The sequence below is a fragment of the Lipomyces oligophaga genome (assembly GCF_038497815.1).
Source record: "Lipomyces oligophaga strain CBS 7107 unplaced genomic scaffold V1516scaffold_1, whole genome shotgun sequence".
In the NCBI taxonomy this organism is placed as follows: Eukaryota; Fungi; Ascomycota; class Lipomycetes; order Lipomycetales; family Lipomycetaceae; genus Lipomyces; species [Lipomyces] oligophaga.
Genome location: NW_027117785.1, coordinates 889,338 through 913,413, shown reverse-complemented (window position 1 = coordinate 913,413; position 24,076 = coordinate 889,338). Strand labels below are relative to the sequence as shown.

The 24,076-nt window shown below is 44.5% G+C and overlaps 9 protein-coding genes across 9 annotated transcripts; 5 read left to right on the top strand and 4 right to left on the bottom strand.

The window, feature by feature from the left end:
• Positions 1-6: 6 nt before the first annotated feature.
• On the bottom strand, positions 7-1,928 carry V1516DRAFT_39421 (uncharacterized protein). The gene is made up of 2 exons (XM_066918987.1): positions 1,288-1,928; positions 7-1,224 (listed from the first exon to the last, which is right to left on the bottom strand). Exons 1-2 carry the CDS (start codon positions 1,626-1,628, stop codon positions 114-116), a joined length of 1,452 nt encoding a protein of 483 aa, XP_066779794.1. The 5' UTR covers positions 1,629-1,928; the 3' UTR covers positions 7-113.
• A 4-nt stretch (positions 1,929-1,932) lies between these two features.
• V1516DRAFT_668099 (uncharacterized protein) lies at positions 1,933-4,311 on the bottom strand. Its single transcript, XM_066920950.1, has 2 exons — positions 4,008-4,311; positions 1,933-3,420 (listed from the first exon to the last, which is right to left on the bottom strand). Exons 1-2 carry the CDS (start codon positions 4,147-4,149, stop codon positions 2,327-2,329), a joined length of 1,236 nt encoding a protein of 411 aa, XP_066779793.1. The 5' UTR covers positions 4,150-4,311; the 3' UTR covers positions 1,933-2,326.
• A 296-nt stretch (positions 4,312-4,607) lies between these two features.
• Positions 4,608-10,196, top strand: V1516DRAFT_668098 (P-loop containing nucleoside triphosphate hydrolase protein; the record flags this gene model as incomplete). Its single annotated transcript, XM_066920949.1, has 6 exons — positions 4,608-4,894; positions 5,047-5,155; positions 5,218-5,350; positions 5,412-5,601; positions 5,657-9,831; positions 9,896-10,196. Coding segments are annotated over exons 1-6 (4,694 nt in total), but the record flags the coding sequence as incomplete, so codon positions are not given.
• Positions 10,015-11,573, bottom strand: V1516DRAFT_668090 (uncharacterized protein). The gene is made up of 5 exons (XM_066920948.1): positions 11,500-11,573; positions 11,386-11,443; positions 11,157-11,328; positions 10,837-11,093; positions 10,015-10,783 (listed from the first exon to the last, which is right to left on the bottom strand). Exons 1-5 carry the CDS (start codon positions 11,525-11,527, stop codon positions 10,252-10,254), a joined length of 1,047 nt encoding a protein of 348 aa, XP_066779791.1. The 5' UTR covers positions 11,528-11,573; the 3' UTR covers positions 10,015-10,251.
• A 103-nt stretch (positions 11,574-11,676) lies between these two features.
• V1516DRAFT_668087 (uncharacterized protein) lies at positions 11,677-13,896 on the top strand. Its single transcript, XM_066920947.1, has 3 exons — positions 11,677-12,031; positions 12,084-12,641; positions 12,688-13,896. The coding sequence occupies exons 1-3, from the start codon at positions 11,751-11,753 to the stop codon at positions 13,529-13,531; spliced, it is 1,683 nt and encodes a 560-aa protein (XP_066779790.1). The 5' UTR covers positions 11,677-11,750; the 3' UTR covers positions 13,532-13,896.
• A 1,624-nt stretch (positions 13,897-15,520) lies between these two features.
• V1516DRAFT_39151 (permease for cytosine/purines, uracil, thiamine, allantoin-domain-containing protein) lies at positions 15,521-17,980 on the top strand. The gene is made up of 2 exons (XM_066918982.1): positions 15,521-15,983; positions 16,051-17,980. The coding sequence occupies exons 1-2, from the start codon at positions 15,860-15,862 to the stop codon at positions 17,589-17,591; spliced, it is 1,665 nt and encodes a 554-aa protein (XP_066779789.1). The 5' UTR covers positions 15,521-15,859; the 3' UTR covers positions 17,592-17,980.
• A 114-nt stretch (positions 17,981-18,094) lies between these two features.
• V1516DRAFT_619015 (uncharacterized protein) lies at positions 18,095-19,883 on the top strand (the record flags this gene model as incomplete). Its single annotated transcript, XM_066919433.1, has 2 exons — positions 18,095-19,621; positions 19,680-19,883. The coding sequence occupies 2 exons, from the start codon at positions 18,095-18,097 to the stop codon at positions 19,881-19,883; spliced, it is 1,731 nt and encodes a 576-aa protein (XP_066779788.1).
• A 611-nt stretch (positions 19,884-20,494) lies between these two features.
• On the top strand, positions 20,495-21,678 carry V1516DRAFT_668078 (Alpha/Beta hydrolase protein). The gene has a single exon (XM_066920946.1). The coding sequence runs from the start codon at positions 20,610-20,612 to the stop codon at positions 21,600-21,602; it is 993 nt and encodes a 330-aa protein (XP_066779787.1). The 5' UTR covers positions 20,495-20,609; the 3' UTR covers positions 21,603-21,678.
• Positions 21,679-21,683: 5 nt separating this feature from the next.
• V1516DRAFT_34754 (permease for cytosine/purines, uracil, thiamine, allantoin-domain-containing protein) lies at positions 21,684-23,751 on the bottom strand. The gene is made up of 2 exons (XM_066918935.1): positions 23,364-23,751; positions 21,684-23,308 (listed from the first exon to the last, which is right to left on the bottom strand). Exons 1-2 carry the CDS (start codon positions 23,533-23,535, stop codon positions 21,765-21,767), a joined length of 1,716 nt encoding a protein of 571 aa, XP_066779786.1. The 5' UTR covers positions 23,536-23,751; the 3' UTR covers positions 21,684-21,764.
• Between the last annotated feature and the right edge of the window lie 325 nt (positions 23,752-24,076).

The window sequence follows — 24,076 nt, the reverse complement described above, 5'->3', positions numbered from 1 at the left end:
TCCACTCATTCATTTCATCAAAACTACTCTGTCAGTCACTCTACAGCACAACAATTTTTTTGGGGACCGTCCAGATCGGAGCGGTGAGATATAACGACACTCCTAATAAAGTCCTAATAAAGTAGTCTCGTCATGATTTTGAATGGCGTGTGCTCTAGTTTCTCGTACAAGTCACGGATATCCGAAGCATTAACACCCGAGATATCTGCCATCAAGTAAGCAATATCACCACGAGAGTCCGAGAATTGTTTGTCGATGTTGTGCTCGGCAAAAATCTCGTTTACAGTACGCAAGACACCAGGCACGTTCGAGTGAACATAGAGGACACGCACGTGGTTTTCTTCCTCCAGAGTTAGCGAGCGAAGTGAAACCTCGGGGAAGTTGACAGCACCAATGGTCGTGCCCTCGTTAATATATCGAACAAGAGCATTGCCAACTTCGATACCGATTGCCGACTGTGCTTCCTCAGTGCTGCCACCGATGTGAGGAGTCAAGATCAGGTTCTTGACCTTGCTCAGCGGTTCAAACCACTCGTTGAGCTCCGTCGTGAAGTCAGGACCATTTTTGGCAGGTTCATTCGGGTACACGTCCAGCGCGGCACCAGCAATTTTGCCCGAACGCATAGTATCGATCAGAGCAGGAATATCGACAACAGTTCCACGCGAGGCGTTGATTAAATAGCTTCTGTCCTTCATTGCCGCCAGCTGCGGAGCTCCAATCATATTCTTGGTTTCAGGAAGAGCTGGAACATGCAATGTAACAAAGTCCGCTTCCGTAAGGAGATCATTAAGCGTAGCAACCTGTTTGGCCATACCTAACGACATGATTGGCACAACATCGTAATAAACAACTGACATTCCCATGGATTCAGCCAAAACCGACAACTGCGAGCCTATGTGGCCATAGCCTACAATGCCTAGTGTTTTACCGCGGATTTCCCAGCATCCGGCAGAGACCTTATTCCAGACACCATTGTGCATCTCGCTTGAGCGATCTGTAAACTGACGAGCAAGGGCGATGATCTCACCGATAACAAGCTCAGCAACCGAACGCGAATTTGAAAAAGGAGAGTTAAAAACAGCTACTCCGTGCTTAGCGGCATATTCAAGATCAACTTGGTTAGTGCCAATACAGAAACAACCGACAACAACAAGGTTTCGCGCTTCAGCGAGGATCTTCGCCGTGAGCTTAGTCTTTGATCGAATTCCAATAGCATGGACGTCCCTACATTAATCTGTTAGTTTGTTTCTAGCGAATAACTTTTAGCGGAATGGGTCATAACAATACCTGATCTTCTCAATCAGCTCTTCCTCTCCAAGCGAGGTCTTGTGAAACTCGACCTGATAACCTTGGCGCGTCAAAATTTCGACCGCAGTCTGATTGACATTCTCAAGCAACAGAATCTTGATATCCTCGGTTGCAAAAGGCTTTAGAGTCTTTGCCGGCGCCTGCAGCATGGAAGCCCGTCGTCCAGAAATGGTCGAGAAATATGAGTTGGGCGGTGAGCCAGAGAAGTAGCTCGGTGATGCGGAAGCCATGAACGAATTTGTCGGCGACGCACTGAGTCTGACGGCATTCTGAAACTGCTTCGACAGCTCGCTGTTTATGGCTTGTGGTGAGGATACCATGATGAATGATTATTCTCTGATCTCGGCGACTGTGCGAAATGAGTGGCTAAGTCGATTAATATTAGACAAAACTGGGAGAAGAGAACAAGCAATAACTATTTTTTCGACGCGACCGGAAGCCAAAATCGAATCACAACAGCTATTTATTAAAAACGATAAAATATGTAGGATTGAATCAGGCGGAAATCCAATTTATCAAAACCCGCAGGATATGTGATCAGTAAACAAATATAAGAGAGACGTAGCGGATTTCGCGGGGGAATTACTATGACTGCTACAACAAATTTTTTAGCGATTACGCGATGTCAGTCGTTGCCACGAGGCGTCTAATTCTGTCTTCCCTTCTCCCGCTTTGTGGCGTATACTGTTCAATGACCGAGCCAGACCAGTCAACTCGAACAAAAAAATCAAGGGTTCCACTGCATTAGGAAATTAAACAGAAAAATTCACAATCAAACGCATCAAAAACAAAAATATTAAAATAAATACAACTACTTGTCATTTTTAAACAATATAAGATTTTTTTCCAGAAATATACAACGCTATAACAAGACATGATCAAAGTTAGGTCAAATCTGCGTATATGGAACTCTAACAACTATATATACAGATACGTATACATAGATGTGCCAACCTATATCAAACCATTTACTATCTTCTATCTTCCACTCCCCTAGCATCATGGAGTATCCACTTTTTCACGACTGCTTGCACTCCGGAGTCTCGGCTTTTGGCTTAGCATCGTCCTCATCATCGTCCTCATCATCATCATCATCGCCTTCTTCGTCCTCGAAATCATCATCCTCGAAATCGTCGTCCTCGCCATCGAAATCATCAATATCAAGCTCACGAGCCTCTCCGGTGTACCACAAAACTGCACGCGGAATCAATTTGTCTTTCAGGTCCTCACCAAGTTGGTAATCAAACATCAGCCGTTCTTCCAAGTCCTCAGGAATCTCGTCCTCATCAGCATACTCACTCTCCATAAGAGGAGGGCTAAAAAAGTTGAAAAAACTATCTGTGTGAATAACCTTTTTAACGATACGGGTAGCCTTAGTATGTTTATTACGCTGCTTTCGCTTCTCGATACGAACCGTCAGGTCTTGCTCAGGCTTCCATTGAATTTTGTCGCCTACCGCATGATCGTAAAGATAATCCATCTCACCCGCTTCAGTTGATTCCTTGTACACGTAGGTCTTGGAAAGCGTTTTGTTCTCAAAGAATTCATTCTCAGAAAAATCAAAATAAAGCTTAAATCCTAGTTCCTCCAGTAGCTCCGAGCGAATATCCGTCAAAAACTTTAGCGCTTCCTCATCTCTGTCTGTAATGACATCGACCATCGAAGGCATATTTTTCAGAGCAGTGAGCCAGAATTCAGGGATTCCCTTAGCATCAGCTGGTATGGGAGACACAATTTTTTCTTCGTCCTCATCGTCCTCATCCTTCTCGTCCTCGTCCTTCTCTTCGTCTTCGTCCTCATCTTCATCCTTTCCTGCTTCGATCTCCTCACTGGTAGGCTCGATCTCTCCAGCCACGATCTGCGCACGACGAGCAAAAATAGGCTTATACAGACCGGCAAACTTCTTCTCCAATTCGCGAAGTTCTTTCTGAAAGTCTCGCTCAAGCGAATCAATATCCTTTTGAAGACCTTTGAGTCCACTCACCCGCTCTTGAACAGGAGCAGGCAGTGACTCGATATAGCCCGATGAACGTCCAATCAGGCCGCCCAAACGTCCCTCAATCATCGAGATCAACTGAGGATTTGCAAGAGTAGCAGCAACAGCAGCTTTGTCTAGTTCAAATTCGTTAGTACAAATACCGTTAAATAATGCGCTCGCTGTCTCGCCGCAAGCCATCATCTCGCACAAACTCTCAACCTCATTTGAGAGAACCACCCCAATATAATCAAATCAGGAAGAACAAGCCACGTTAGCAAATAGCTGCAACAGATAAACCTGTTGAGAAATATCGATCGTCAGCGCTAATATGCGGCGTTTGAGCTATGGGGAGAGCAAGTCGGTATGCCAAATGTTCTCCCAACAAAAAAAAGTTATACGCGCGGTGGCCAACCAACACATACAATATGCAAGTAGAGGGTAATCATCATGATGACAATCCATATATTTCAATTGAATAGAACAATCAATATTTGGAATCCGAGCTGTAGACAATATAGAATAAAATGTAGACCGCTGTGGTGTGGATATGGCTGCGCATCAAGCAAGGAAATCCTTCATTGCGTGTACGGGATGAAAATTCAGCACTAGCAGTAAAAAGAGATCGCCGGAGACAAATTGATGAACACCAGCGCTGAGAAGGCGAGACGATAGTCGGAAAAACAACGTGCACATAAAAACAAACAAGATTTTAGAAACATACCTTCTTCATCAATCGTCGAAACTGCAGGCTCGCTAGCGTGTGAGGCAATATAGCTGTTCGTAGCAGAAGCGGGCGTGTTTTGCGGTGTGGGAGCAGCAGCTGCGAGATCGGAAATGCGCTTGCTTCTAATAGGTGCGGCCATGACTAAAACAGACAAAGTTGGGTCTCAGAAAATAAAGATATGCGATTATATATAAGAACTGGTTTGAAAATCCTACTACTTCCAGAACGAGAAAGCGCGAACAAAAAAAACCAAAGGGGGGGAAGGAGCGCGTAGATTTCACTGAGAACCGTTCTGTTAGTGAGGGATCGTAGAGAGGAGAAAAGTGTGAACGAACAAAGTGTCTGTAGCGGTAGGTCATTGACAAATTCACGTGACATGAATTTCCGTTTAGTAAATCATTAAGGCATAAGTGCGAAATGTGATGGACACATTAGTCTGTAATGGGGATGATCAAGCCTGAATTATTGTAGTGGTCAAGAGAATAGGTATGGTGATCTGCGACCCTAAATAGAAGACGTCTACCGTTTCCCGTGCCGGTAGCAATAAATAATATTTGCTAGGAATCATAATAAACGACTCTCACGACAACAGTAAACCAACGCGTCGTGTCCGTCCACGTTCAGCTTGTATCAATTCTCTTGCTTATTTGCTAGTATACGCAGATTGGTTATTGCTGCTGCTTACGACGGCTCTTTGGATATTGGACTGATTTAATTCTCGTCTTGCTTGGGTTCTCTTTGTCTGGTCGTCCTACGCTTCAGCCGCCCCTTTATCCACTGTATCGCGTCTATCGCGACAAATCGAGAATTACCATATCTTAACGGATCCCCGTCTCTGCTTTCCGATTTCCTAATATTATGGCTTCCCGTTTTGAAGTAGGAACGTACGTATACATTATTTTTGTCTTTTTTGTTTGGCTTTTGTGCGTAAGGAGTAACCGGTCATACTTGTGATTCGGCGTCCACGTCGTTCTGTCCCTTTATTCCCTGTTCGCAATTGTTCTCCCTATTTCTCGGACTGATCTTTTTTAATTAGACGGTGCTGGCAGCCGGACGACTCCGAAGGTTGGGTTGCTGCCGAAATCAAATCGAAGTCCATCGATGGTGACAAAGTCACATTAGAGATCGCTCTCGAGAATGGCAATGTAAGTCAACCTGTGATTTGTGCTGAACCCTCGATTTCATTTTACTCATCACCGAAAAATAGATCAATACTGTCATTTGCGCAATTAAAGATTTTGAAGACGAAAACAGCACCAAACTTCCTCCTCTAGCTAATCCACCCATCTTGGAAGCTAGTGAAGATCTTACAAACCTATCATATCTCAATGAGCCTGCTGGTACGTGTGATTTTACCGCCATCCCTCCGATTTCCGAAACAGTGATCTGAATGTTACTTAGTCCTTTACGCTATTAAGTTGCGATACCAGCAACTCAGTATCTATACCTATTCTGGTATAGTTTTGATTGCTACCAATCCTTTTCAGCGCGTGGACAACCTCTACTCTTCTGACATCGTTCAGATGTATTCAGGCAAGAACAGAGGCGAGCTTGAACCCCATCTGTTTGCTATAGCTGAAGATGCTTATAGGTATACTATTGCATCATTTGTTTTTTCCTATTTTGGTTTTTCTGACTCTATCAAGATGTATGTTACGTGACGGACAAAACCAGACAATTGTTGTATCCGGTGAATCTGGTGCTGGAAAAACTGTCAGCGCTAAGTATATTATGAGATACTTTGCAACAGTCGAAGAAGCTGATAGACCGCATGAGCGCTCGAAATCAGCCTCTCTCAGTAAAACAGAAGAACAAATTCTGGCTACTAATCCTATCATGGAAGCTTTTGGTAATGCTAAAACTACTAGAAATGATAATTCTTCTCGTTTCGGCAAATACATAGAAATTCTTTTCGATTCGGCTCCTGATATCATCGGTGCCAAGATTCGAACTTACCTACTCGAACGCTCTCGTCTTGTTTTCCAGCCTCCTAATGAGCGAAACTATCATATCTTTTATCAGCTATGCGCAGGTGCCTCCGATGAAGAACGTGAAGCATTCAGTCTACTACCAGTAGAAGAATTTCAATATCTTAGACAAGGTGGTGATCCTATCATTCCCCACGTTAACGATGCTGAGGAGTTTTCAGCCACTAAACAGGCTTTATCTACCATTGGTATTGATGATATTACTCAGCACAGTATTTTTGAGATTCTCTCAGCTCTATTGCATATCGGTAACATTCAAATTAATGCCGGCAGAACGGATTCAAACTTGCCATCGGATGAGCCTTCCCTTGTCTTGGTTGCGAAACTTTTAGGAATTGATCCATTCACTTTTGCAAAGTGGACAACTAAGCGTCAGCTTATCACTCGCAGCGAAAAGATTGTTACGAACGTTAATTTCAAGCAAGCTGTCGTTATTAGAGACTCGGTTTCTAAGTATGTTTACTCGGCACTTTTTGATTGGCTTGTCAGTGCCACAAACAAGAGTCTGGCTTCGCCCGAGGTCACTGAATCGGCGAAATCGTTCATTGGTGTTTTGGATATCTATGGTTTTGAGCACTTTCAACGTAATTCGTTTGAGCAGTTTTGTATCAATTATGCGAACGAGAAATTGCAACAAGAGTTCAATCAACATGTGTTCAAACTTGAACAAGATGAATATGTTAAGGAGAAGATAGAATGGACATTCATAGAGTTTTCTGATAATCAACCTTGCATTGATCTTATTGAGGCTCGTATAGGAATTTTGTCTCTTCTTGACGAAGAGTCTCGATTGCCAGCAGGCTCTGATGATTCTTGGATCCAAAAGCTCTATACCAACTTTGATACAGATAAGTTTAAGACATATTTCAAAAAGCCTCGATTTGGGAAAACTGCTTTTACCGTACATCACTACGCTATGGATGTTACTTACGAGTCTGAAGGCTTTATTGAAAAGAATAGGGACACTGTTCCTGATGAACAGCTCGATCTTTTGATGACGTCAAGCAATGAGTTTTTGAAAACGGTTCTGACAACATCAATCGATGCTGCAAAAGCAAATAATGCTGCAGCCCCGGCAGCTGTCGCCAACGGCAAGCCTGGTCCTATGAAGCGTGGAGGTGCAATGACAAACCGGAAACCAACTCTAGGTGGCATTTTCAAGACCTCCTTAATTGAGCTTATGGATACCATTAATTCGACAAATGTTCACTATATCAGATGTATCAAGCCGAATGAGGCGAAGGAGGCATGGAAATTTGATGGACCTATGGTGCTAGGCCAATTGCGAGCTTGCGGTGTGCTTGAAACTATCCGTATAAGCTGCGAAGGCTTCCCAACTCGATCAACTTTTGAAGAGTTCGTTGACCGATATTATATGTTAATCAACTCTGAGAACTTGTATAAAAAGGATGTCAGGGAGATATCTGATATAATTTTGGCCAAATCTATTACTTTGCCAGATAAATATCAGCTCGGCCTAACTAAGATCTTTTTCAGAGCTGGCATGCTTGCTCACATGGAAAATCTCCGTGCCAACCGGCTAAATGAATGTGCAACTTTGATTCAAAAGAATTTAAGACGATTTTATTACCGAGAGAATTATCTGCGTACTAGACAGTCTATCATTAAAGCTCAGGCTGCTATTCGCGGATTCCTTGCACGAGATCGGATGGAAAAGATCCGGCTCAATACTGCGGCGACCAAAATTCAGTCAGTGTGGCGTATGCACTCTGATCGCACGCAGTTCCTCGAGATCAGAAGCAATCTTGTTCTTGCACAAGCTGCTATAAGAGGATATTTGACTAGAAACAGTCTGCTTCATATAACTCAGACGGCTGCCGCCACAGCCGTCCAGCGTTCCTTTCGTGGCTATCTCGCCCGTAAGCAGTATCAGCGAAATCTCCATGATATCGTCGTCGTCCAAAGTCTCTTCAGACGGAAAATGGCAGGCCGAGAGCTCAAAACACTTAAGCAGGAGGCAACATCTGTTAACCACTTCAAAGAAGTTTCGTACCGACTTGAAAACAAAGTCGTTGAACTTACTCAAACACTTGCAACCCGGACAGAAGAAAACAAAAAACTAATGTTCCAGATTGATTCTATGGAGAGTCAGTTAACCTCTTGGCAGGCTCGACATGATGCAATTCAAGAACGCACGTTTGAGCTGGAGACTCAAGCCGACAGCGCAAGTGAATATCTTAAGCGCGCTCAAGCTTTAGAGGTTCAGATGAACGAATTGTCAGAGCAGCATAGCAGCGTACTGAAGAATAAGAACGATGAAGTCGAGACTTTGCGACAGTCGCTTTCGCTGCGAGTCGGAGAACTTGAGCAAGCACTGGAAGATTCTCAGAAACAGAAGGAGGAGGCTGAGATGAGCTTGACTCGAGAGATCGAAGAGTTGAAGAATGAAGTTGAGCGCTTACTGGCCGCAGGTGCTGCCGCCGCTAGTGTCTTCTCGGCAACAGATGGTGCTAATGGATCTTCAATCAACATACTTTCGATGCAGACCGCTAAGCCTGCAAGAGCTCTCAAGCGCCATAGTCTAACTGCCGACAGCTCATTTAAGGATAGTAGCTTGTTGGGCACACCTAATGATTTCAAGCCCCGACCGACTTCGATGATTGCAAGCTCTCCAGGATACTTTTCGGCATTTGGCGAAGAGAATGGGGAATATCACCCTAACGGTGATTATGACCATGAGATGGAAGACATTTTCGAAAAGACAAATGTTGTTCTTGATGAGGCTACAAAGGGGCTTATTACTACTCTTATGATTCCTGTTCCAAGTAGCCATAATCCTGTGAACGAGAATGAGATCCTTTTCCCAGCGCATATGTTTAATCTTCTGACAACAGAGATGTGGCGATTAGGATTTGTTAAAGAGAGCGAGTCATTGCTGGGACGTATGATGCACAACATTCAGGAGAAAGTTGTCGGATACGAAGGAATAGATATTCTTGGCCCGGGATCATTTTGGCTATCTAACGTTCATGAGATGTATTCCTTTGTATGCATCGCAGAAATGAATATCTTAGATAATCAGAATAGTGAAATTGGTGAGGTGGAGTACAAAGATTATGAGAGATTGATTGCTCTGGTCAAAAGCGACATGGAGAATCTTGAATTCAATATTTATCATGCCATAGTGACTCGACTTAAGGCTGTGTTGTTCAAGATGATAGTGCCTGCTGTTATTGAATCTCAGTCGTTGCCAGGGTTTATCATAAGCGAGAACAACCGATTTTTGAGTAAAGTTCTGGGCAACAATTCGCCATCATACAAAATGGACGATTTGATCGATTTCTTGAGCCGAGTTTCCAACACTATGAAATTGTATTATCTAGAGCCTCATTTTATTCAACATGCTATTACAGAGCTTCTGAAACTTGTTGGAGTGGCATCGTTCAATGATTTGATCGGACGAAGAAACTATTTATCGTGGAAGCGTGGGCTTCAAATCAGTTACAACATAACTCGAATTGAAGAATGGTGCAAGGCCAACGAGATCGCTGATGGCACTCTGAAGTTAGAGCATCTTATGCAAGCTACCAAACTTTTGCAATTGAAGAAGAGCTCGAAACACGATATCGACATCATCTTTGATATTTGCTGGATGTTGAATCCTACTCAGATTAACAAGCTCATACGAGAATATCATGTGGCAGATTATGAGGAGCCGATTAAACCAGAAATCAAGCATGAACTTGCCAAGAGAGCTGCGGATGTGCGGAACGAGTCATTGTTCTTGGATTCTGTACCTTTGGATAATAGTGGTCCTTTCGACATTGGAAGTCCTCGAGAGCTTACCAACTTGCAGACTTACATGCCGTCCTGTAAGTTACATTTCGTGAGAATTAATTTCCTTTCTGTTACACTACTAACTCTAAAATTATTTAGATCTCCAAGTTCCTACACTGAAGAGAATTGTGCAATTATCCTCATCGGCTGTTAATTATAATTAAACTTGATGTATTCCATCCAACTACATATTACCTTAACTTTTTTTACTTTTTTACGTTGACGAAAATATTTTTAAATTCCTCTCTTTTTACATATACCCCTTTGTGGATAGTTATTGAACGAAAATGACAAATGATTTTTTATCTTACTTTTAGTTGAATTGGTCAAGTTTTGACTTCCCCTCCTTTTCTGCTCGCTCTATATACGTACATGATGTGAAATGATAAACTTTTAGTCCTATATAAAAACAATCCTAAATTTAAGATCAAACTAAGTCTGACAAGGAAAGGAATCTACTGCAGACAGTAGATGGCAGCCGTAGATGAATCTCCATCGAAAATTACCCAATTTTGAATAGGTTGTTCCTTTTGACTAAGGAGATTTAAGACGTCTTGAGCCAATATACCGCCCAAAATAGCAGCAACAGGGGACAATTCTGCGCCTATAGATCGAGAATATGAAGATAAAAAGGCATCGGATAGTATTCCGATCGGTAAGCCCAAATCCCGAGTGCAATTTTGAACTAATGTGGTGAATGTGACTAGTTCCTCAGGGGAAATAGACTTAAAGGCACCCGACAATTTCTCAAACTGCCACATAGCCTTCAAGGCAGGTAGAACCGGAGATACTCTAAGCTGTTGCCGGGGACGTAATGATGAAAGCGCTTTTGAATTTATGGATTCAGATAGTGGTTTGTATGATTCATTCTTCGTGACTGTTTCCATAGATTGTTTCGAGTCGGTCTTGCTGTATGCTACACTAACTAAGCTGCGAGTCGCTGTTTCGGGACCAATTTTCGGGGTGATATTAGATTTTTCTCGTTCGCTATCACAGTTAGACGGAAATTATCAACTAAGCTTAGAAATAGTCAAACCTACATCGTATATGTGTGAGAAATAAGATCTAAGAAGATAAATCCGTATAGGCCTACTAGACCCCCTGCATAAAAAGGAAGTTTCAATTCTCGACATATGTTATTGATACTGATAAAATTATCAAGAGACAGCTCAGTAGCTATGACGATGTCGAATTGTGCATAATATTCTTTGGTTTTCTCTCTGTATCCCGACGAATCAGCTTTGACGCTTACTCGCGGATTCAATTTTTGTATTCTCGGTAACGCAGCTTCGGCTCGCTAAGTCAATTAGTCAATAACAAATTGCTCCAAGATGCAATATAGATAGCAGGGTCAACGGACATTTGAGCCAACATCAGACTGTTCGATAAAGAACTGCGCACCTAAATCAAGTTCAGAGACAACCGAATCATCGAGCACAGTGAGCGAGCCTATTCCAGCAAGAACAAGGTTCTTCGCAATTTCATTGGCTAGTGCACCAACCTCAATTAATAAAACTCTAGCTAAGCTCATTCTAGAAGAAATTAATTTGAGCCCATGATAATCAAAACAACATATCTAGATGAGCTACCTTGTTTGGGCCGCTACGCCCCATAGCCGGATTTGGCGGTCGTACAAAGCGATTTCATCTGCAAACTCATTAGTATAGCCAGCATAGAGCCAAAGTTTAATCAGTCTAACAAACCTGCACTGATCTGCTTCTCTTCCGTCATTGTCGTCCAATCCAATTACTGTACACTTATCACGACACGTTCGCTCGATACACGCGACGGGATCACCAACTCCAAATTCTACAACACGTGACCACCATCAAGGGCTTCTGATCACAGATTGTCGACTATAAGAGACTTAAACTGGTTCACAAGTGTATCCAATTTTGATGACGAATAAACGGATCAGAATTGGTTGAATGAGTTTCTAGACTCAAATTTATAAATGGAAGCAGGGAACGAGTCTATAAATGATCCTCATATGCAGCAAGAGCCAGAGCAAGGGCATGAATTAGAGCAGCAGGACTCTTCTGCGCTCTCGACGACTTCGTGGACTCCAAGTGTGCGGATTCCATCTTCGTCTTCGTCGAGAGACTATATAGAGTCTTTTGATTCACCCCAGTATCGTCACGATGAGGTAGATATTCCAGAGCAGCAATCTGTCTCTTCCGACGTCGCGCAGATGCGGAACACAGCTGCTAATAGTCAGCTACCTTTGCTGTTTAGGTAGGTTATGATGTCAGACTACATGTGATTTGTAATTTACTAAAGTGATAAGAACTCGCACAATGGCAGCATCTAGGCGAATACGCTCAGGATTACCGTCAGGTCCCTTGCCTTATATTCAAAGGATTAGAGAGCGAATGAATATGCGGAATCTCTCTACTCAGGAGAATAGCAGTCCCAGTTATGGAGGTTCTCTTTCAATTGGGAGCAGATCGCCAGGAACTGAGAATGCAGCTTCAGCGATTGGCTCTTCGACATTTGGCATGAATGATGATAGAGCATTATCTGAATCATCAGAAGCTGCCCAAAGTGAACATCAAGATTATATGTATGAGCGAAATGGGTCAGACGATAGACATGCAAGAGATACATCCGGAATAAATGGAAATTTTGTATCATTATTACGATTTCCACTCCCTGGAAGTCATTTACGAAGGGTAAATACAATTCGTCGACGGGAAAGTACGTATCGCGAACCCTCAACCACCAAACGACGAAGAAGAGAAGATGGAGTGCCAGACGAACTGTGGAATGAAATTCCGACTCAACTACAAATGAAATTGATATTCTGCGACGGTGGATGGCATGGCGATAACTATTTGCCTCAAAAGTATGGAACTGGTTTTGATGAGAATTAATGTGCTAACTGGTTTTAGTGTGTTGGTACGAAATACCGCTGTATACTGTGCTCAAAAGTCCAAATGTAATATGATTTTGAGGCACAATTCGGGTCAGGCATTTAGTGTTCATTCAATCAGAATAGAGGCTCCGACAACAGGATATACTTGTCCAGTTCGACGAGGGCTCATTTATGTGTCAATGGATAAGGACCAGTTGATTCCGCAGAGCGAGGCTCAAGAAAAGATAATCGACAGTCTTCCACTGAGCGAAGGAATATCAAGTTTGGTGGATTACGACTCGACTAGAGATATACGGCTGAGAAACACAGAGACCTTAATGCGAATGTGGGACTCGACTGCTACAGATGCAGGGAGTGTACGTAGAGAAGCATGGTATAGCCCATCAGGACCTTTAGAAGAAGGGATGAGCTCGACGACTTCTTTCGTGGACGGAACTTCTTTAGAAACTGAAATAGGAGAAGGAACTTCGTTGCAATTACTTTCTGACTACCGGGCTTCGAACTCTCGGAGTCGGTTTCGAGATAGGCATGGAATCAATGGCCGAGTCAGCCATTTGCGCCATACGGAGGAGCCCAGGATAATAAACACCGAAAATCTGAGGATATTAAGGGCGGAAGGCGACGGCCGAGTCGTTGAAGGCACGCGGCCCCCGACGGGGGAGTCATTTAGACCGGTCGCCAAGTTTAAGATCCCGGATAACAAGTCACTGTGTACGATAACGTTTGAGTCGCCACTGACGGCCAAGTACGTTTGCATCAAGTTCTTCAGTTCTTATCCAGAGCAGAATTTGGATGTCCAAGGAGTTTATGTTTATGGTTTCTACGGACCGCAGAGCTTCCCGTCTATGAACTTACGATGAGGAAGGTGGATTTTTAGGAAGGGGAGGAGGAGAGTGGAGGTGGATATCTTTGAGTTTGTAAAAATGGTGTTATATGTGCGGTAGCTGGGGCTGTTAAATGGTGATTTAGTACGCAGGATATGGGATAAAAGTGAAATTTAAAATTGCATATGAACATTTACTAGGTGTGGTCAAAAACCGATAGAGGGCAGCCGAGAGGTCAGAGAGTCTAAATGCAGAGCATTGGCGAGAGCTGGAGTGAAACTGAGGCAGACTAGACGACGGGCAGAGATCTGAAGAATATGCTAACAAATAAGAGCTTGAATAACAATATTTAACTTCACATGTATCTAGTAGATAATAATTAGAACTGTCGGATGGCGAAATCATTATTAACATCTGCAGCAAAGATAGTAAATGAGCTCAGAATATTCAAAAATATCAAGAGACTTACTGGATTCGGATTGGGAGATCTGTCTGACCTTAGAGGCTGGCTGCGGAAGCTGAGACACTAACCCGAACTACAGATTTGGGAGACTGTGGCTTGATTAACCCTAACATGATGGCCAGCTTGCACTATGCCATAGCACGCCTCCGTCCTATTGTTCTGATTGTGGAAGCGATGGGAGGCTCTGGGAAATGTGGAGATTGTCTTCAATATGAGAGTAACATGTCTGAAGCCGATTGAAGAAAAGCTGACCGTGGAGCTTGCGGGTATTGCGATTATCTACGGAAGTAAGCACGAGAACGGATGAGAAGACCGAACGACAAGGAATAGAAGGCCGTGGGAAATAGCCTTGAGCTGGAGTGGGACCGCGGACCCCCGCCAAGGACGGAACGATAAAGGACGTGAACAAGACCCAATCAGCGCACGCAACTTTTCAGCTGCGCATTCGCATTTGATAAAGGTCCCAAGGAAACTGGTCCGCGCGAGAGAAAGATAACACAGATCGGACGAGAGTCTGGCGATAAGAGCGATAAAGGTCGTAGGCGGCAGCGAAGCAAGATTTTAGCAGAAGAGAGAGCGCGCAGAGGCAGCATGATGGATATGAGTGGATGCAGACCCGTAGGAAAATGTTACACCTAGAAACGTAATTGCCGATCGTCAACTATTCTCGCGACAGACGCCTCCGCCGTGTTGGCTTGCAGGGAGATGCGATGAGAATGGAGAAGAGGCGTGCGGGCGTATAGTAGGGCGTGTGGAGTGGAGGGCCTTGTTGATGTGGACAACGAGGGACTGCGAGAGTGCTGCGGAGGCAGCCAGTCGCCGAGGTGTGCGGAGTGGCCCTGATGGGAAGGTGGGAGAGCAGAACCAAAGATACTGCCCAGAAAAGTCTCTTCTTCTCTTTAGTTTCTGTTCAGGTGGGTCGACGAAACAGGGCGACGGAAGTTTAAAGACGAGGCCAGCATGTGTGCGCTGGGAGAATGACTGTGATTCTACAAGCGTACTCACGATGGTTACGACAGGGCTGACTGAGGAGCTGTCAAGAGACCGCTCAGAGTGCACAATAGCAATGAAGTATAATTTCGTTGTGTCTGGGTCTCCCATTGTGCATGGGCTCGACTGGGTCAGCAACTATCCTCCACTGCCCACAACTAGGGCCAAGTCGTGGACGGGAGACTCGTCGAGAAAGTTGGCAAGAGCGCGCGAGCATTGTCTGTGTTTCTGATAAGAACGCTGACGCGAGACAAACGAAAGTTCTGAGGACGTCTTTGCGATTATTACTCTGTCTGCGCATCGATAAGAAGTTCTCGCGTAATGGAGGTCTGCATCTGCTTGCGTAGTTGCAGTCGCCGCTGCAGTCGCGCCAGAATCTGCAAAGAACTTCATGCCATCCCGGCCGACCCAGTCTTTCTACGCCCGCTTAGTTTCTGCCCTTGCCGGCTCTATCATCTGAACATATGTCTGGGCATCGTCTTGCTGATTGCTAATTCATAGCCATTTATGCTCTCTTGCGCGTGCCTCTGCAAACGACGTCTCCTACCCAACTAGTTGCTGTTGCTCGGCATCGCCACTCTCTGGCTAAACGTTCAGTCTCGTACCGTTTGAGCCAAAACTTTATCCAAGGTCCCGTACCCGTCGTGCCAGATTTGCAACTACGACTCTTACTCTCTCTGTTCTCGGTACTCTGTCGATATCTGCATTTGCCCGCGATGCTTGGAACTTGCCATTTTGTCGGGCACCAGCACAGCAATTCCGATAGACTCCTATTACAAATGCTCTCGGCGTCGAATATATATATCTTCTGACAGGCCCCTCCGTCAGGTCCTCTCTGCTTGTTCTTTTCATCCTGCTCGTCGTCCGCGTGCTCTCAGCTCTCCTTCTGCTCCCGTACCTGATTGCTAGCAATGACGAAAGAATCCGTATCTACTACCGCTGTCGAGCTCTCTTCCAGCCAGGGAGGATTTTTCTCCCGTCTCGGCAAGAAGATCGAACTCAAAGGCCACGACTCTGACCGTCGGTCCAACAAGGGTGAGTCGCTACCTTCAGACGTTCTGATCTCTATCCTGATCGTCCTACTAACCCTCCGTTTCTCCAGATCTTGACCCCATCCCACCTGAGGATCGCACTTGGCGAGGCATGGACTACGTTACTTACTGGATCTCTGACAATTTCTCTCCCAGTGGTTGGCGTAAGGCCGCCTCGCTCATGCAGATTGGCATGTCGTGGCGGACGGCTCTCATCAATGTTGCTATTGGTGAAATCATCATTGGTGTCATTGTCACTATTAACGGTTACGTCGGCGCAAAGTATCGCATTCCCTTCTCCATTCAATCTCGTGCTGCGTTTGGTTACTACTTTTCCTACCTCATGATTCTTATGCGTTGCGTCGTCGGAATCTTCTGGTACGGTACTAGTGTCTATACCGGTGCTGAGTGTGTGCGCTCAATGATCTACGCCATCTGGCCTTCATTCCGCAATGTCAAGAACAGTCTCCCAGAAAGTGCTAATATCGACACTCAGCTCATGACTTGCTTCTTCATTTACTGGCTCTCTGTCCTTCCTCTTCACTTTATCCCAATGTCCAAGATTAGATGGATGTTCAACCTGAAAGCTATTACGCTTCCTATCATCGGTTTCGGCATGATGGGATGGACCATCAAGAATGCCGGTATCGGTAATAATTCTTTGTGGACACAAGGAGATACTGTCCATGGCTCTGCTTTCAGCTGGGTTTTCATGCAAGGTCTTTACTCCAACATTGGAGGCTGGGCTACTTTGGCTATCAACTCCCCTGATTTCACTCGTTACACGACAAAAGTTTCGAACACTTACTGGATGGCTATTGCTTTGCCATTCACCGCGGTCTTGGTATCCTTCTTTGGTGTTGTCGGTGCCGGTGGTTCTCAGATTCTCTACGGCTCTATTCTTTGGGATCCTCTTCTCTTCGTTGACAACTGGACCTCAAAGGGAGGACGTGCTGCAGCTTTCTTCTGTGCGCTTGGATTTTACGTCGCCCAAGCTGCTGCCAACGTGTCTGCCAACTCGATCTCAGCCGGAAACGATCTGAATTGTATGTTCCCTAAATACATTAACATTCGACGTGGACAGATTATTGTATCCTTACTTGGTGCATGGGCGTTCACTCCCTGGAACATTTTGACCTCAGCGACGACCTTTTTGTCCTTTATGTCTGGTTATACTATCTGGCTTGCTCCTATTTGTGGAATCATGGTTTCTGATTTCTACTTTGTTCATCGTCGCAAGTATGATGTATGGGAACTTTACAAGCCTGACGGTATTTACAGATACAACAAATATGGTATTAACTGGCGGTCATTTGTTGCCTTTTTCGTTGGCTGGGTTCCTCTTTTGCCAGGATTCATCACGAAGGTGAATTCTTCCATCAAGGTTGTCGATGGCATGCTCCATTTGTACTACTCTGGTTACTTCTACGGATTTTTCAGCTCAATGTTCATTTATTGGTTGCTCTGCTTCTTTTTCCCTGCAACGGAAACTATGCTCGAAACTCCTGTCTATTGTGACGATGCTCCTCGTGACATTGAGGAAATGTCAGAGTCTCATGATTATATTGAGTCACCCGACTACGACTCTGTTGGTGAAAAGAAGAGCAACTAAGCTATCTTTTTTGTTTGATTTGGTTTTTATGCAATATATTAATATGACTTGGATTATATAGCTTGGGTCAAATTCATGGTACTAATGCTAAAATGCTAGTATGCTAAAAATATTTGTAGTTGAGGCGCTGTCGTCCTCGGTTAGAGGAACGAGATTGTATTACGATTTATGCATAGATATGGTTAATATCGTGTATTCTTTCTGTCGTCATGACGATCTTTTTCTATCTGGGGAAAGCCCATATAGTTTAGCTTTTGAATATTAGTTATTAAAGAAGTAAAGTAGGTACTATGTTTGTACTTTCCCGATAGAGTAAGTATTATTTCACGAGTAAATTTAAACTAAGGCGAACAGCCGAGAGAGGCGTGGCTTGGGAGTTTCTCATGACTGGGTACAATGAAGGAAAAGAAAAATTTGGGAATAACTTTCTTACGACCACTTAATCAAACTAGCCGTCCAGCTGTACTTAATTCAAAAAAAACACTTAAGAAAGAAAGAAACATATGGATAAGCGGACGGTTGGAATCCTAGGTGGTGGTCAACTGGGACGCATGCTGGTTGAGGCCGCCTCGCGACTGGATATCAAGACCTTGATTCTCGATGCCGAAGGGAGTCCTGCAACACAGATTAGAACCTCAAAGAACCATGTTATTGGATCTTTTGCTGATGCGAAAGCCGTCAGAGAGCTGGCAGCCAAAGTTGATATTCTTACAATCGAGATTGAACATGTAAATGCAGATGTTCTGCTAGAGTTGGAGAAAGAGAATTTGTTTGTTGGTGGAGAAGATGGCACGAAACGACTGGAAATCCATCCATCTCCAAAAACCATCAAATTGATTCAAGACAAGTATTTACAGAAAGAGCATTTGATTGCTCATGGCATTTCTACCGCTGATTGTATGGACATTCCAGAAAGTACTGAGACTGCTCTGCAAGGTGCTGGTGATAAGTTCGGCTATCCTTACATGCTTAAATCACGAACGCAGGCTTATGATGGACGCGGAAACTTTGTTGTCTCAGGCCCAAACTCCATTCCTGAAGCTCTTATAGCCCTTAAAGACCGTCCATTATATGCAGAGAAGTGGGCCCCATTCACCAAAGAGCTTGCTGTGATGGTTTTGAAGGAAATTGACGGAACCGTAACGTCTTATCCGACAGTGGAAACCGTACAGCAAGATAATATTTGCCACATAGTCTATGCACCAGCACGAGAATCGGAGTCGATACAGTCAAAAGCGAGATTATTAGCTGAGCGAGCAACGGCAACTTTTGAAGGCGCAGGGATATTTGGAGTCGAAATGTTTCTTCTACCGTCCGGGGAAATTATTTTTAATGAGATTGCTCCTCGACCCCATAATAGCGGTCACTACACTATTGATGCTTGCGCCACATCGCAGTTTGAAGCACACATTCGAGCTATTTGCGGACTGCCGATTCCAAGAAAGGGACTATCTCTATCGACGCCATACACAAGTGCGATAATGCTTAACATACTAGGTGGAGAGAAGCCCGACAGTGAACTTGAGATATGTAAACGTGCACTGTCCGCCAAAGGCGCTACAGTTCATCTCTACGGAAAAACCACTCGTCCTGGACGAAAAATGGGGCATGTTAATATTGTTGGAGGAAGTATGTACGAGTGTGAGACACGATTGAGACAGATACAAGGCGAGCCTTCAGAAGAAACCGACGAAGATTTTGCCAAGGCAAAGAAGTTGCCTCTTGTTGGAATTATAATGGGCTCTGATTCGGATTTGAAGGTGATGGCCGCTGGCGCGCGGATTCTAGAACAATTTGGAGTGCCGTTTGAGCTGACCATCGTATCTGCGCATCGAACAGCTGATCGCATGTATAAATATGCTACCGAGGCAGCATCGCGAGGAATTAAGACGATCATTGCAGGTGCTGGCGGGGCTGCTCATTTGCCTGGTATGGTTGCTGCTCTTACAACGCTCCCAGTCATCGGAGTTCCCGTCAAAGGAAGCAAGCTTGGAGGTGTCGACTCGCTCCTTTCCATTGTTCAAATGCCAGTAAGTGATATTAATTAGATGGATATTATATGCAAAAAATCAAACTAACCAGCATTAGAGTGGAATTCCGGTAGAAACTGTTGCGATTGACAATGCCACCAATGCTGGCCTTTCAGCCGTACGCAACTTGTCGATGTTTATTCCCGAATATCGGATCAAACTCGAAAAATACTACGCGGATCTGGCGGACACTGTAGAAAAGAAGGCAGAGAAGCTAGAAAAAATCGGATACGAAGCATATTTGCAGCAAATGCCAAAATAGTTGTGCTTTCATAGAAATGGAACGGGGCCAAATAGTTACGTAGGACCGAGGAGCCCGCCGCAAGAACTGGCCAGAGCTCCCGAGCCGGGATTCGAATTCCATTACGGGTAATTAGATGTCCTGAGGATCGAACTGAAATTAATACATTTTTTGGAATATTTAGGCCTGTGATTTTATGGAAAGTAGAAATTTTGCTATAATTGATGAAACACTCGGACTCGGAAGTAAAAAAGATAGATATTCTCGTAGAATGTTCTTTGTCTTCAAGGTACTTTGAACCTTAGAAATATGACATCAGACCGTGACAGGGTGTGATCAATAGCACTAAGTATGTAAGTAGGTACCATATCAAAAATCTTTCTTCACAAATTGTCTTTTCTAATCGTATGCAAACAGATCTGGTTAACAAGTAAACAATAACCAATGTTGACAGTGAACTAGAGATAAGGCCGACGATAAAGTTTTACACTACAGCCAAAAAAGGTAATTTCCCTGGCCGACAGCCAATTGAGTTTACAGGAAGAAAGTCTAAACCCAGCGGGACGACTCAGATCGAGACAGGGAATCAGACTGACTCTCGGTCGGGGCGATAAAAGGCCAACGACATCCCTTGAGCAGTTTTCCCCAGAGAAGATATTGTGTGTCAATTGCCCGATTGCATCCCCGATATCGAAGCAAAATATAATATATTTTTTCTGAGTCTGCTAAAATCTCAATCCTAAAACAATGGCCGAATTCGAGACGTTCAATACTGAGCTTACACTCAAGTGCGGAGTTACTTTGCCTATCTTCCTCAAGTACAAGACACTAGGAGACCCCAAGAACCCAGTTGTTCTTATTCCGACCTGCTACACTGGCCGCATCAATGGCACGTATAATCAGATGATTGGTGACGACGACGCGATTTCGCCCAAGAAGTACTTTGTCATCATTGTTGGTCTTCTCGGCGGCTCTGAGTCCAGCTCGCCTTCTACGCAACCTGCGCCGTACGATGGAGCGAACTTCCCCGAAACCGTGTATGAGGATAATATCCATGCTCAGTACAAGCTTATCCAGAGTCTTGGATATGACTCAATTTTCGCCTATGTGGGCTACTCCATGGGTGGTCAGCAGGCCTACTACTTTGCGTCCATGTACCCAGATAAGGTCCAGAAAATCGTACCTATGGCTTCATCGGCCCAGACCTCCGGTTTCAACTGGAACTTCTTGGAAGGTGTCAAGCAGACTGTTCAGGCCTCATCCGACTTCAAGGCCAATACCTATACTGAGCCCGTCATCGTTGGCACTAAGGCATTCGGACGTGTTTACTCCAACTGGGCTCTGTCCTATGAGTGGTTTGAGACTAAGGCATGGGAAATCAAGGGCTTTAAGTCCTCGGAGGAATATCTCCTCAGCGACTGGGAACAGCGTCTTACGACCTGGGACGCCCGTGATCTCGTTCAGATGGCCGTAACTTGGCAAAAGGGCGACATTGCTACCTTTGCTGACGGTGACCTCGCAGCCGCTCTTGCTAAGATCACTGCGGAAGTCTGCGTTATGCCTTCCCGTACTGACCAATACTTCCGCTGGGAAGCATCTGTCAAGGAAGTTGCTGCTCTGAAGAAGGGCGAGCTTCACATCATTGAGTCTGTCTGGGGACATATTGTCGGAGGCGGTGCTGGCTCTGATGACGACAACAAGTTCCTTAATGCTACTGTCGGCAAGTTCTTTTCAGCGTAATTCAGGACTTCCATTTGATGTACTGCTTAATGAATTGAGTTTATATGATTACTAATTATATCGATACGTCTCTGAAGCTACAGATAAATCAGGTGAAATTAAAAGACGTAGAGTCATGGAAAATCCAAAATTACAAACAAAAATCACATACAATCCAAAAATCTAAAACGACTTCTTCTCGAGTGAGGATGCAATGCCACCATTCTCCTCCTCAAGAATGCTACCACTTCCTCCTTCTGAGTTAGGATGATAATTCAAATAATCATCAACATAGACACCATGCTCAAGGTACGTCTCTCGAGCAGGCCAGAAGTAACAAAGAACCCAGTATGATAGACAGGCAGAACCGCAACCGTAGAAGAAACCAAGCTGATATAGATGGATCATACCTTCAGCAGCAGGAATATTGGAGACAGTTGGTAGGAAACCAGGTAATAATGGAACCCAGCCAATGAAAAATGCCAATAGAGCGCGCCAGTTGAAACCATAATAGTAGCGGTACATGCCGTTGAAGTTGTAAAGCTCAAAAACATTGTACTTCTTCTTGTGAACGAAGAAGAAGTCTGAAATCAGAATACCGCAGAGAGGCCCAAGCCAAACCGTGTATCCAGACATGAAATTCAAGAAAGCGGGCGCAGATGTAAGAATATTCCACGGAGTTAGAGCCCAAGCTCCTAGAACGGAGGCAATGAACTGACCTCGCCGAATGTTAATGTATCGAGGGAACATGCAGTTCATGTCATTAGCAGCAGCAAGCGAGTTGGCGGCAATATTAAGACCAAGCTGGGACAAAAGGAATGAGAAAGCAATGAAAAAAGCTGCAGCACGCCCTCCATGAGAAGTCCACTTGTTGACGATCAATAGGGGATCCCACAGAATCGTACCGTAAAGAACCTTGGAACCACCTGCAGTAATGACACCGATGATGGTCATGACGGTAGAGGTGAAGGGAACAGCCCATGCGGTAGCATAAGTTGAACGTTGGCGAACGCAATAACGCGAGTAGTCTGGAGCGTTAACCATTAAGGTAACGCCCGAGCCAATGTTCGAATAAAGAGCACCCATGAAAGCCCAGCCAAGCTTAGCTCCCTGAACAGTGTTGCCTTGGCTGAAGAGGGAATTGTTGCCCGCACCAGTCTGCTGAACCATCCATCCCATGATAGCAAAGCATGCAATAGGAGTGGCAATCGACTTGAGGAGGAAGAGCCATTTAAGACGATGCACTCCTACATAGTGGAGGGGAAGACATAAAATGTAGTAGATAACATAGGAAGTCATGAACTGGGTGGTGATATTGGCAGACTCAGGAAGCCCGTTCGGGACTTTTCTGAACTGGGGGAAAATAGCATATAGAATGGACTGAACACACTCAGCACCAGTATATGCCTGAATACCATACCAGAAAATTGCAACAATACATCGCATTGCAATCATGAGATACGACAGATAGTAGCCAAATGCAGCACGCGACTGAATCGAAAAAGGAATTTTGTACTGAGCTCCTGTGATACCGTTGATAGTGATGAAAACACCCTGAAAGATGTTTGCAATAGCAATACAGAGCAAGGCAAGACGCCATGAAAGACCGACTTCCATAACTGATGCTGCAGAACGGAAACCAGACACAGATAAGTGATCAGAAATCCAAAACAGAGCGTAATGGCGATATCCCCAGTCACGCTTATCAGGCATGACAGGATCAAGATCTATGATGGCGTTAGAATATACCTGGAAAACATGTGAACGACCACGGTGACTCACCTTCGTTCGACCGAACATCATCACGGGCCGTGTCAAGCTTGATGAAATTGTCGACTCTGTGCCAGAAGCCTTGCTTCGACGAGGCGGAAACATCAGTGGTGTAGCCTTCAGCGTAATCAACCGGGAAGGCCTCGTGGGCCGAGGTATAATAGGCTTCCTTAGCAGCCTCCATGTTTGTTTCTAATCTATAACAGTAGAATAGACGAGACCGAACGGTGAAGCAGGAGAGCAGGAAAGATAATGGAATCAGTAATAAGCGAGGATATATGACAGGATATCAGAGGTATATATAGACATTCGTGTGCATGCTCACGAAGAACAGCAAATTCAGAATTAAGCTAGTGGCGGACTTATCATCGACCGGCAAAAAATGCACTTGCGGATCAGACCGATGACAGCAGACAGAAAGGGATTACCAGCGGAGCCGATGTCGAAAGGAGAAGGTAGCAAGACAGTACCTGGAGAAAAAAAAGCATCGTGCCATGCTAAAGCCGGCACCAATAGAGTTAGAGATGACTGCGAGTGTACATACTAACAGGCTTTAAATAGGCTCCCTAGTGGCAACGGCTGGCGGTATTTTGACTGATTGATTAGAGCTCCCGTGATGCGCTTCGAAAGCCGTGATGCGCTTCGAAAGCCGGAAGGGAGCTTAAGAGAGCAAAGAGTAGGAGGACCTAAGAGTTTTGGGGGAGGATTTGCAGCAAAGCGGAATA